The 13,385-nt window shown below is 39.6% G+C and overlaps 1 protein-coding gene across 2 annotated transcripts in view; it reads left to right on the top strand.

Annotated features, from left to right (window-relative positions):
- Casp8ap2 (caspase 8 associated protein 2) overlaps positions 1-9,831 on the top strand; it is a 32,039-nt gene extending 22,208 nt beyond the window's left edge. For both annotated transcript variants that reach the window (XM_040740534.1, XM_040740542.1), the window contains exons 8-11: positions 961-4,090; positions 5,781-5,880; positions 6,505-6,590; positions 9,245-9,831. In XM_040740534.1, coding sequence (XP_040596468.1) covers positions 961-4,090; positions 5,781-5,880; positions 6,505-6,561 — 3,287 coding nt within the window. In that variant the 3' untranslated portion in view covers positions 6,562-6,590; positions 9,245-9,831. The remainder of the gene's footprint in view (positions 1-960; positions 4,091-5,780; positions 5,881-6,504; positions 6,591-9,244) is intronic.
- The last annotated feature ends 3,554 nt before the right edge of the window (positions 9,832-13,385 follow it).

Raw genomic sequence — 13,385 nt, 5'->3', positions numbered from 1 at the left:
CTCTGCCTCACAGACACTGGGGTTGCAGGTGCACTACCACACTGTAAAGCTTTGGTGGGGATGGTGGGAGCCAAACTCCAGCCCTCACATTTGAGTCATAAGTACTTCATTCACTAAGCCATTTCTTTGTTCACTAAGCCATTTCTCTACCCCCGTCTTTTTTATTATTATTATTATTATTTTTTGAAGTAAGTTGTTACTATATAGCCCAGGCTGGCCCTGAACTGGTGATCCTCCTGCCTTATCTTCCTGGGTGTTAAAATTGTAGTTTTATACTGCCATGCTCACTTTAACTTTTTTATCTAAGGGGGAATGATTGAACAAATTATTTTAATCGTCTTTACTTCACACATACATCCATACATGCATTCATATATAATTCTATTATTTTGTAGTTGAATATTAGGCCCAGAACCTTGAGTATCTAAGACTGGGCTCCAATCCACTCCACTGCTACTGAGCTTTGATTTCAGGTATACTTTTGTTGTTCAGAAGCCATCATCAAATGGCGTAGATGCTGATAAAATGAAATAAAAATTGCCTGAGACTTTTATTTTTTCCAGTGCTGGGAATCAAACCCAGGGCTTCAGTGCATGCTAACTGAATGCTGTACCACTGATTCACAACCTCAGCACCTTTTGCATTCTTTGTAAGACCAGAAATAAGGCTAGTGGAAATTTTTATTAAGCATTAACATTTTGCCTTAAAAGGGGAAGTTTGGGTGGTGGTGTCAAATGCCTTTGATCCAGCTCTCAGAAGGCAAAGGTAAGCAGATCTCTGAGTTCAAAGCCAGCCTGGTCTACAGAGTGCGTTCCAGAACTGCCAGAGCTACACAGAAAGGCCCTATCTTGGGAAAAAAGGGAGGAGGTTATTAAAATAATACTTTGTTGTGTTTGAGATACAAATGTCAAATGACTAAGACTTGGTGGTCATGTGATTTTAATATATTCTTCTCCACAGATGAGTTTCCCTCCAATTCAACTCATTCTACCTTCATGAATCAGTCTGAGCTGAATAAAGAAAATAAAAAACCAGTTCCCAAATTTGACAAGTGTTCAGAAGAAGACTCTCGTAAGAATTTATCCTTAGATGAATTAGAAGATGGAGAGATTAGAAGTGATGATGAAAAGTCTGAAGCACAGAAACACTTGGAAAAGAGTGCAAGACCTAGAACTTCTGATGAGGTGCAGATGGGTAAAAACAGCCCAGGAGACAGGAGGAGCACTGCACATGTGCGTAAGGACCATAAGCGGACTGCTATAAAACTCTCTCAGGACAGCATCACATCTAGTAAAGGACCAAATGAATCTAGGTCCTCAGACACTGAAAGGAAAAGTAAAACAGTGAGTGTCTCCAGCTTGGAAAAAATCCTTCCACTTATTCTCACACCCTCTTCTGTATGGGAGGTTATGCACATGTTATGGATGCTAGGAAAACATGTGAGGAAAAATTACATGAAATTCAAGATGAAATTTTCATTGAGACAATTTCATAGAATTATTGAGTCAGCAATTTTGAGTTTCACATCCCTAATTAAATACCTTGACTTGTCTAAGATCTGTAAATCAGTAAGTACTGTACAGAAGAGTCTTTGTGAGGTTATAGAATCTAACCTTAAACAGGTAAAGAAAAATGGAATAGTTGACCGCTTATTTGAACAGCAACAACCAGATATGAAAAGAAAATTGTGGAAGTTTGTAGATGAACAACTTGATTATTTGTTTGAAAAGCTTAAGAAAATCTTAGTAAAGTTTTGTGATTCTGTAAACTTTGGAAGTGACAATAGTGAAGGAAAACTTGGAAAAAAATATAAACAGAGAACCCAACATTCAAATTGTCAGAAGGGGAATATAAACAACAACAAAGAAATACAGAGAGAAAAAGTGTTAAGATCAGAAAATACTGTGAATTTTAAATCTTCACTGAGATGTGAAAAATTTGAAGAAAAACATCAAGACCAAAATAACACCAGTAGTAGCACAGTAAAGCATGATGTAAAAAAAAGTTTTAGCGTTTGTCCTGACAGTACAAAGAACTCTGAATGTAAAGAACAGTTTCTGGAAATGAACTGCCCAAGCACCCCCAAGCCGGGGAAGGATGAAGGAAATACCATGGAAGAGTCACATATGTTACAGCATGCAGGCGCTAAGTCAGAGCGGAGCTTTGAGATCCTTACTGAGCAGCAGGCATCCAGCCTTACTTTTAACTTAGTGAGTGATGCACAGATGGGTGAAATATTTAAAAGTTTGCTGCAAGGTTCTGATCTGTTGGACACTGGTGCTAATGGTACTGAAAAGGCAGAGTGGGAATTAAAGACTCCAGAGAAGCAGCTGCTAGAGAGTCTCAAGTGTGAATCTGCACCAGCTTGTACAACGGAAGAGCTAGTTTCAGAGGGGTCTTCTCCATGCCCAAAGGTGATCAGTGATGATAATTGGTCTTTATTATCTTCTGAAAAGGGTCCCTCTCTATCTTCAGGGCTTTCACTGCCAGTTCATCCTGATGTATTAGATGAAAATTGTATGTTTGAAGTGTCTTCTAACCTTGCTTTAAGTAAAGATAGTGTATACAGCTCAGAAAAGAGTAAACCCTGCATCTCTTCCATACTCTTAGAAGATCTTGCGGTCTCTCTAACAGTACCATCACCTCTGAAGTCAGATGGCCATTTGAGTTTCTTAAAACCTGAAGTTTTGTCAACTTCAACTCCTGAAGAAGTTATTAGTGCACATTTTAGTGAAGATGCTTTGCTTGAGGAAGAGGATGCATCTGAACAGGACATCCATCTAGCTCTAGAATCTGATAACTCAAGCAGTAAGTCAAGCTGTTCGTCATGGACAAGCCGGTCTGTTGCTCCAGGCTTTCAGTACCACCCTAATCTGCCTATGCATGCTGTCATAATGGAAAAGTCCAATGATCACTTCATTGTGAAAATACGGCGTGCAGCACCACCTACCTCCCCTAGCCTTAAACATGGTATGGTAGCTGAGGAGTCATTGACATCTTTGCCTAGAATTGGAAAGGAAGCCGATGTGGCAACAGAGAAAGAACCTATTCTATTTCAGAATACAGTTTTTAAGTCTGTCGAGGATTTGGAAAATGGTGACAAAAATGTTGATAACAAACCAACTCATGAAGAACAGAACTCTATAGTACAACCGCAGGTTCCTGATATATATGAATTTCTTAAAGATGCTTCAAGTAAGGTAGGGCATTGTGATCAAGTGGTTGATGATTGTTTCAAGTTGCATCAAGTATGGGAACCAAAAGTTTCTGGGAACATTGAAGAATTACCTTCAATGGAAAAAGTCCCACAGTCAGTGGATAATCTTTCTAATACACACATAGACCTAACCAAAGATTCAGCCACTGAGACAAAAAACTTGGGGGAACTAATGGAAGTAACAGTTTTAAATATTGACCATTTGGAATGTTCTGGAACCAACTTAGATCAAGAAGCACAGCTAATTGGTGGTTCTTTACAGCCTGATACTATAGATGCTTTTATTGATTTGACACATGATACATCAAATGAGGGTAAAAATGAAGGACATGAACCTGTGTTAGCTGGTAAAGGTGTGGAATGCCAGGTAATATGTATAGATGAGGATAACCCCAAAGAAGCAAAGATGGAAAGGGAAAGCAGTCCTACAGAATGCTTTGTTGAAGAAACCTGTATTGATTTGACCCCAGAGTCTCCTGGCTCATGTGAAATAAAGAGACATTCTTGTAAATCAGAGCCACCATCAAATTTGAATTGCGTAGAGTCACCTGGGACTCTGGGTAATTTTCACAAGAAGAGAAAAAACAGTCCTGTTCTGAATCACTCTTCTCAGAAAAAACAAAGAAAGGAAACAGACTTAAACAGTAATGAAAAGACCAAGAGACTTTCTCAGAATTCTGATAGAAATGGTGATGCTCACAGAAAGCAAGCCAGCAAGAAAAGGGAAGCGGCAGAAAATGACAACACGTCCTTGTCACCAGAGGCCAGCTCAGGGGTGAAGGATTCAGCAACAGCACTTGCTACTTTTCCAACAAGTCTTTCTGCAAAGAATGTTATTAAAAAGAAGGGAGAAATTATAGTTTCATGGACAAGGTAAGACTTTTCTGAAATGTTTTAAATCATTAGGAAATTTTGAGAAGTGGGCAGTCTAATCTGTCATTTCCTCAGAATTCTATTCTATTGCTAAATAAGGAATGTGATGAATTGATTACTTTAGAAGTAGCCAAAGTGGGGCTAGAGGGATGGCTAAAAATGCTTGCACTTACATAGGACTGGACTTCGGTTCCCAGAACCCACACAGTTCCAGGTCCAATTGAACCAATGTCTCTGGCCTCTGAGAACATCTAAACTAAACTTGCATGCAATCTCTCTCTCTCTCTCTCTCTCTCTCTCTCTCTCTCTCTCTCTCTCTCTCTCTCTCTCTCTCTCTCTCTCTCTCTCACACACACACACTCACACACTCACACACTCACACACACACACACATACAGTAAAAAAGAAAAACTGGCCAAAGTTATTTGGCACTGTATTTTGGAGTACAATCTAGGTACAGTGTAAAACAGTCTACATGATAGCTTTTCTGCTATGAATGACCCCTTTAACAGAGCTATTTATTATGGGTTTTGGTTGGGAGGTGGTTTGTTTTGGTTTTGAGCTATAAACTCATTCTGAAACCTGGAATGCTCTGGAACTCATATCTACCTACTTCTTTTTCTAAGTGCTTTGACTAAAGATACAAGCGACCATGTGCTGGCTAGTTTGATTTTGAATTAGGCTTTTACTGTACCACATGTTAGCCTTAAACTTAGGATCTCCCTGCCTCAGTTTCCTAAGTATAAAGATGGTAAGTCTCCACACTGGATTTCATTACTTTTTTAAAACAGTTTTATTGATTTTTATTTCAAGTGCACCAGTGTTTTGCTTGTGTGTGTGTGTGTCTGTGTGAGGCTGTCAGATCCTCTGGAACTGGAGTTACAGCTGTGAGCTACCATGTGGTTACTGGAAATTAATCTGGGTCCTCTGGATCCTTAGCCATCTCTCTAGCCCTGGTCTCATTACTTATAGCTTCCCCTTTTCTATTAAAAAAATTCTTTCATTTTGGAAGGAAATTCTTACAAGCAGTTTAGAAAGGAATGACAAAAAAGTGAAAGGCATGAAGCAAAAAGTAGGGGTGTATGTAGTTAATGTTTCTGAGCTGTTTCATACATAGAATGTACTTCGAGTTTTATGTGAACTTTTAAAGAAAAGATTGGTGTGTATGCTTTGGTGTGGCACATCTTTGATCCCAGCACTCATGTGTAGAGTTGGGTCTACAAAAAGAATTTCAGGCTAGCTAGGGCTACATAGAGAAGATCCAGTCTCAAAAAAAAAAAAAAAAAAGATTTTTTAAGCCTCAACTAAGTATTTTGTAGTTTTAATGTATAATTTAACTTTTTAAATTTTATTTTCTCTGTAGAGAAATAAGTTGGGTGGAAGCATGACTGAGGCAAAAATTCTCTGTCACAGTCACGGTTTGTTTCTTGACCAAGCTAAAGATCAAGGAGGTGGACAAATTAAAAATTATTTGGACCTTTTCTAAAGAAAATTTGGGAAATAATATGAGCTCAAGGGGTAAAATAATGTATAGTTATGGATCATTGATAGTATTATTGGTTTTGGCATATGTATACTTTTACTATAGATTTTATTGAAAGTGGTTTCCTGTTGAAGGCTATGAAGACAATAGACTCTATTACCTTTCTATAGCAACATAAAAAGCTAAATAACAACCTTTCCTCCTCAGAAATGATGACCGAGAAATTTTACTAGAGTGTCAGAAAAGAATGCCATCCCTGAAAACATTTACATATTTAGCTGTCAAGCTGAATAAAAATCCAAATCAGGTAACTACTCAGATTTTTTATTAGTTCAGATATGTTGCTGCCTGACTTACTTTGATTTATTAATTTTCGTACTTAGTTTTGTGCTGGGAGTTGAACCAGCTACATGCTGGGCAAGAATTCTACCACTGATCTGTATTCCCAGCCCAAATTTAATTTTTAATTTATCAGAACACAAAAGATACTTATTGACTAACTTGCTTAAAAATATTGCTTCCTGTAGTACTATTAAGTTTGGTGATTGTATAAGAAGTGACAAAAATTATCTGTATTTCCCCTCCATCTATATATTTTTCTTTTCAAGAAACTAGATAGAAGTGTTTCCTTATTAAGTAAGATTTAGTATTGAGAATTAAAGCAAAATGGGGGGGAGGGAGATCCTCCTTGCCTTTACCTCAAGATTCCTGGGATTACAGGCATGCACCACCATGCCTAGTCTGTGTAGTGCTGGGGATTGAACTCCAGTCTTGTACGTGCTAGGCAGCATTCTCTGTCAAATGAGAAATGTCCCCAGCTTTGAAGATGTTGTATTCTTCTAAACATTATTACTGTTTGTATGTTTTATGGAAGTATTCATCAAAGCTTTAAATAAATGAATCCATTTGTAATAATCTTTCATTTTTTCAGGTTTCAGAGAGGTTCCAGCAGCTGAAGAAGCTCTTTGAGAAGTCAAAATGCAGGTAGTAGTAGGTCCACCACAGGAAGCTAATACTGTAAGTGCTAGATCCTGTCCCTGTGTACTATTCTACCACTAACCTATACTCAGGTCCCAAACATTTTCCTATAGATGATGAATAAGAAACGCTATACAGCAATGTTTTATAACCACTGAATGTATTATGCAATCTGGTTCTCCCCATTTCCTCCTCACCTCAAGACAGGGTTTCATTATGTAGGACCATCTACCTTGGGTCTAGCTATGCAGACCAGCCTGGCCTTGAACACAGAGATCTGCTTCTTCTGCCTCTTGAGTTAGGGATTAAAGGTGTGTGCCGTCATGTCTGGCCTCACTTTTTTTTTTTTTAATGTATTTGGATGTTTTTGTCCGCATGGCTGGATGGATGTGTATGTGTGTGCCTGATGTCTGAGAAGGCCAGAAAAGGGTGTTAGATCCTCTGGAACTGGAGTTGTGGGCTATCATGTGAGTTCTAGGAATCCAATCTGCATCTCTAAGAACAACCAAATTTTTTTTCTTTTTGAGACAGGGTCTCTCTTTGTAACCCTAGCTGTCCTGGAACTATGTAGACCAGAATGGCCTACATCTCAGCCCTTCTCCTGGCTATACCTCAGAAGAGCTGGGATTAAAGATGTGCACCCCCACAACTGACCTAGCAAATGCTCATAACCACTGAACCATCTCTTCAGCCCTGAAGCCTCACATATTTTTTTTATTTTTTAAATCTGGAAAATGTGTTCATAGATGTAAGTCAGTTGTCATGTAAATACATGACAAGATTGACTTTAGTAAACTATCGTACTATTTAAGGTCATGTATTCTCCATTTCTTTAGTTTAAGCCATGTTTTTTGGGTTGATAAAAGCAATAATATTTAAATTATTAACAATTTTTTTCTACAACATCTTAGCCAGTTTCATTTCTATCTTTATTTATATGCTTGTGTTTAGTGCCAGTTTGCTTGGAAGCCAGAAGTGTCATAACCCCGTGGGTTTCGAGTTTTGGGTGGTTCTAAGACACCCAGTGGGAGTGCTAGGAAATGAACTTGAGTCCTCTGCAAGAGCAGTTAATGCTCTTAACTAGTGAGCTATCTTTCTAGATCGTGTATTTTGGATTTTTATGGAAGGGAAAAATTATAGTATTTAATATATCATTGTAGTTTTCAGTTTGCTTGTTATCAAAATTAATTGAATGCAAACATCAAATTTTAAAGCTAGACACCGTGGTACAGCCCTGTGATTGTAGCACTTGGGAAGCTAAGGCAGGAGGATCAGCTCAACTTAGAGGCCACCCTATACTAAGTTCAAGGCCAGCTTGGGCCACAGTATGAGACTGTCTCAAAAACCACCTCCAACAAAATGTTGAGTTAAGATGAAGGCAAATCATCTGGGGTGCTGTTGCGATGGCTCGGTAGGTAAAGGCACTTCCTGCCAAGCCTGTTGACCAGAGTTTGATCCCCAGACCCACCTTGGTAGACGGAGAGAACCAACTCCCACAAGTTGTCCTTTGAGCCTGCTACGTGTGCTATGGCACACGCCCCGACGTCCTCCTCCTGAACAAGAAGTCAATGTAAAAATGAAGAAAGAAGGCGTATTTGAATATGGATCTTATGTGAAGGGCTTAAATATTTTTGAGTTATCAATCTATTTCTAGTTCATTTTTTAGTTTGAGTCATCAATTTCTAGTCCCTACTATGTCTGATTTTCTAATACTCATGTTCTTGGAAAGCAATTGATTTGCTAGTGAGATCTTCAAAAGATACTTAATAGTTTATTATGAAATTAAATTTCTATTTGTGTAGTTTAGAATATGACTTAATAATAATAGACAATTTGGAGGACTAACTTATCCTTAAAGAACCTTTAAACAGTAATATAAGGCATGCAATGGTTAAGAAATTAACTTCATCTGGGCATGTAACTCACATCTTTTTTTTTTTTTTTTTTTCGAGACAGGGTTTCTCTGTATTGTTTTGGAGGCTGTCCTGGAACTTGCTCTGTAGACCAGGCTGACGTCGAACTCACAGAGATCCGCCTGCCTCTGCCTCTCGAGTGCTGGGATTAGAGGCGTGCGCCACCAATGCCCGGCTGTAACTCACATCTTTAATGACAGCACACAGGATCTTTTGAGTTCCAGGCCAGCCAGAATTACATGTTGAGACCCTGTGGTAGAGCATGAGACTCTTAATCTCAGAGTTGTGGGTTTGAACCCCACATTGGGTGCCAAAATGTAAATGGAGTTCTTAATTGATCTAGATAATGAAAAGCAGGAGTCAGATATAGAGGGAAATGCTGAGAGATCAGAGAGAAGGAATAAGGCACAGCACACCTCTTAGCATCTCAGCAGAGACCAGTTTCCTGTTTCTCCCTGCTTATATTGTTTCTGCCCAGCTACCTCACTTCCTGTCTGTCTGTACAGACTTCCGGACCTCTATCATTAGTGGCAAGCTCCATTCTCTGACCCTCAGACAGGCTCTATTTGTACAAGCAAGATCTCACCAGACCCTATCTAAAAAAAGAATTAAATTAAAAAAAGAAAAAGACCTCACCTGGTATCACATGTATCTCTGTGAGTTCAAGGCCAGTTTGGTCTACAGAATGAGTTCTAGGACAGCCAGAGCTACAGAGAAACCCAGTTTTGGAAAAACAAAACAAAAACCTAATTATAATGTCAGTATTTTCTTTCATTACAGATGAATTGCTGCATTTTACAGCGTTCCATTGATTTCTTCTACACAGAAGCTTTGATTCCTCATGTTTTAAATGAGGAAGTGGGTGGAAGTTTTGCTGACTAGTTGATCATCTATAGTTTTGATGATCATCGTGTTTTGCTTACTTAGATCCGCAGTCTGATTCACTTACCTGTTATTGGCCAGAATATTTATTTTTAATCATTAAAAGTTGTTATCAAAATGAAAGAATAAAAGCAACAGGGATGTAATACCTTAGTTTTGATATTGGATGAAATAACTTCTGTAGATTTTAAAAATTTTGTAGCATTTTAAATGTAGTGACTTACTTAGTTCACCTTTGTATTCATTTTTGTTTTTATAATTGCCTCTCATTTTGGAAAATTGAAATAATTTAAATAGTATATTGTGTACATATGTATAATTATTATGTTGTAAAATACTGAGTGTATGTGTCTTTTTGTACGTATGCACATAAATGGCTTTGCTAGCCAAGGGTTTTTTATATCTGTATATAACATTTTGTATAAACTTTACTTTCAATAACAGTCATGTATAATAAAGACATGTAAAGTCTTGTTTTATTTTTATTAGAATGCTTCTTTTATTGTGTTTAGATAATCCCTAAATAGGTAATCCTCCACGGGAAGTGGGGAACATTTGAAGTGTTTTAGGATGAGAGTGTAATTGGCTCTTTTACTGTGGGTGGCTTCATTAAGTTCTGTTGCCATTGCCTGCTTTCCCATATACAGTGAACCCTGCCTCTCCTGCAGATGTCCTCACAAACACAAATCAGTCATCAAAAAAAAGTGTCAATTTAGAGAAAACCTGATTCATCCTGGATGCCTCTTTCTAGTCTCATGAAAGTGGTGGGTAATGTAACCTAGTCTCTAGACTCCAAAGTGATGCTTTTTCCATTGATCTTTCTGCTAAAATGTCCAAAAGGGAAGACCTGACTTAAAAGACTTTTTGGTAGATAAAAAATCTAAAGAATGAACTGGTTTGTAGTATGAGAGCTTGGCCCCTTCCTTCTCTGAATATCCAACATAAACTAGAGGCATGGCTACAGATCATCCTCCAATGCATGTCCTCTGTCACCATCAGCCAGGTAAATGATAACAAAGAGATGTTAGTGGGTCAAAAGAAAATAAACCAAATGAAGTTAATAAGTCGTGAAAGGAGAGACTTTGAGGTAAGTAGTAAATAGGATAATGCTACATTTTAAAAATGGGGGATGTACTTATTTGTCCTCGGGTTACTATTACATTGACCAAACACCATGACCAGAGCAAATTGGGACGAAAGGGTTATTTCACTAACTTTCATGGAACAGTCCATCATCAAAAGCAGTTAAGGCAGGAAGTCAAACTGGAGGCAGGAGCTGTTGTAGAGGCCATGAGGGTTATTTACTGGCTGCAACCACCATAATAGGCTGGTCTGTCCAATATCACTATCTAAAAAGTGCCCTAGAGGTTTATTGACAGCTGATCATAATAGAGACAAGATCTCTATTGAGAGTCCTTTCTTTCAGATACTTCAGCAGGTTTCAAGTTGACAGCCAGCCAGTCAGGACACTGCTCTTGCAGAGGACCCTGTTATGGGTTCCAGCACTCACACAGTTGCTCATGAGCTGGGTGGTGGTACACTTTTAGTCCCACAACTCCGGAGGCAGAGCCAGGCAGATCTCTTGAGTTCACTGCCAATCTGGTCTACAGTGTTAGTTTCAGGACAGGCAAGGCTAGACACAGAAACTGTCTCAGGAAAAAAAAAAACAGCAACAGCAAAAACAAAACAATGTGCTCAAGACTACCTATAATTTCAGTTCCAGGTGACTCAGGGCTTTTTGTGGCCTCTACGGGCTTCTGCGTACATAAAGGCCACTTTTAATCCTACCTAGCATTTGGGAGGCAGAGGCAGATGGATCTCTAAAATTTTTTTTTTTTTTTTTTTTTTTTTTTGGTTTTTACGAGACAGGGTTTCTCTGTATTGTTTTGGAGGCTATTGGTCCAGCCCGGCCTCGAACTCACAGAGATCCGCCTGCCTCTGCCTCCCGAGTGCTGGGATTAAAGGCATGCGCCACCACCGCCCGGCTGGATCTCTAAATTTGAGCCCAGTCTGCTGTACATATCAAGTTCCAGGACAGCTAGGGATACATACTGAGATCCTTTCTCAAAAAAAAAAAAAAAGAATTGGGGGCTCCAGAGTGATCCTTATGTGCTGACGTGAACTTAGATCCTCTGAAAGAGCAGCAAGTGTTCTTAACTACTGATCCATTTCCCAGACCCCAAAATAAATCTTTAAAAAGTAAAAGTAAAGAATGTGTATGTTGAAAAGGCAGGTTGAGAAACCCCCACAAGAAAGCCAAAAGCAAAAGAAAAGCATATTTAATATAGAAGACAGAAGCAGACAGTCTGATACTGAAATAATAGACAAAACGTTTACATAGAAATAAACTTACATGGTACCAAATGAGAGAATACACAGACATGCTGAAATTTGTGAATATTAAAGACAAAATACCTTGAAAGTTTTCAAAGTACTAGAATAAAATTGTATCTTAAGGTTTTTTTGTGGGTTTTAGAGATTGAAATTAGGCTGCCAGATTTGGGGAAAAGAACCTTTTACCTCCTGAGCCATCCTGAAGGCTCGTTCTCCCTGCCTTAAAAAAAAAAAAGTAAGAAAGAAATCGAGCCAGGGGGCTGGAGACGTGGTTCAGTGGTTGAGAGCACTGCCTGCTCTTCTAAAGGTCCTGAGTTCAATTCCCAACAATCACGTGGTGGCTCACAACCACCTGTAATTAGATATGGTGCAGACATACAAGAAGACAGAACACTGTACACATAACAAATCCTAAAAAAAAAAAAAAAAAAAAGAGCCAGGCATTGGTTGGTGGTCCAGGTCTTTAATCCCAATATTCAGGCAGACATAGGCAGATCTCAACAACAGCTTGCTATAGAGAGTAAATTCAGCTAGGGCTACACACTTGAAAACTGTGGCCCGGCAGAGGTGGTGCACACCTTTAATCCCTGTACTCAGGAGGCAGAGGCAGGCAGATCTCTGAGTTTGAACAGCCTGGTTTACAGAGCAAGTTTCAGGACAGCCAGGGCTACACAGAGAAACCCTGTCTTGAAAAACAAAACCCCCTCCCAAAAAATAATAGAGAAAACTCGTGTGTGTGCCACATGTGTGTTTGTGCCAGAGAGGCCAGAAGAGGGCGTTGGATTTCCTGAAGATGGAGTTACAGATGGGTGTAAGCTACCCTATGTTGGTGTCGGATTTCTTTAATGTAAATGCCCTCTCGAGATGACATTTTGTTTCATATCATCCTTTGTTTAGCTTGTTCATGACCTTCATATTTAAAGTCTGTGTACTCTGTATTATTATTTTTTTTACTGAATCATCATCATAGCGTACAAGTGGAAGTCACAACTCAACTCTGTGGAATTGGTTCTTCCACTTTCATGTTGTGGGTTCTCTCTCTCTCTCCCTCCCTCCCTCCCTCTCTGTCTCTGTCTCTCTCTCCCTCTCTCCTCTCCCCTCCCCCCTCTCGTTTTCTTTTGTTTTGTAGCCCTAGCTGCCCCGGAACTCACTCTGTAGATCAGGCTGGCCTTGACTTTAGAGACCTGTCTGCCTCTGCTTCCTGAGTGGTGGGATTAAAGGCGAGTGCCACACTGGTATTTCCAGTATTTGTAAGAATGGGGCTGGGCAGCGGTGGCACACTCCCTTAATTCCATTAGGAGGAGACTGGCGGATCTCCGTGAGTTCGAGGTCAGACTGAGCTACAGAGCAGGTTGCAGGACACAGAGAAACCCTGTCTCGAAAAACAAAAAAACAAAACAATGCATCAAGTGCTGTTCTCTCACAGCGACAATCTTGGACAACGAACGTGCTTTTCGTTCACACCTGATCTGTGTTGATGCAGAGTTAAGTCACCGTGCCCTTAGGTCTCACGCCTCTGCAGCTCCTCCCTTAGGAAAAACCTGTTTCTGTCGGGTCAGGCATTGAAAACACAGGTCTATCCGTTATCATGCAAGCCTCAAAAGCCATTTCCGCCTCCCTTCCTGCGAGCAGAGACGCGCCAGTGACGAATTTCCGCCTAGGTGGGCGTAGCAGTAGGAGCGCCGTCGCCGGTTGATGACGTGTG

This window comes from Mesocricetus auratus, unplaced genomic scaffold (genome assembly GCF_017639785.1).
Source record: "Mesocricetus auratus isolate SY011 unplaced genomic scaffold, BCM_Maur_2.0 Super-Scaffold_6730, whole genome shotgun sequence".
Classification (NCBI taxonomy): domain Eukaryota; kingdom Metazoa; phylum Chordata; class Mammalia; order Rodentia; family Cricetidae; genus Mesocricetus; species Mesocricetus auratus.
Note: the sequence above shows the minus strand (reverse complement) of the source record. Positions and strands in the feature narration are given on the sequence as shown.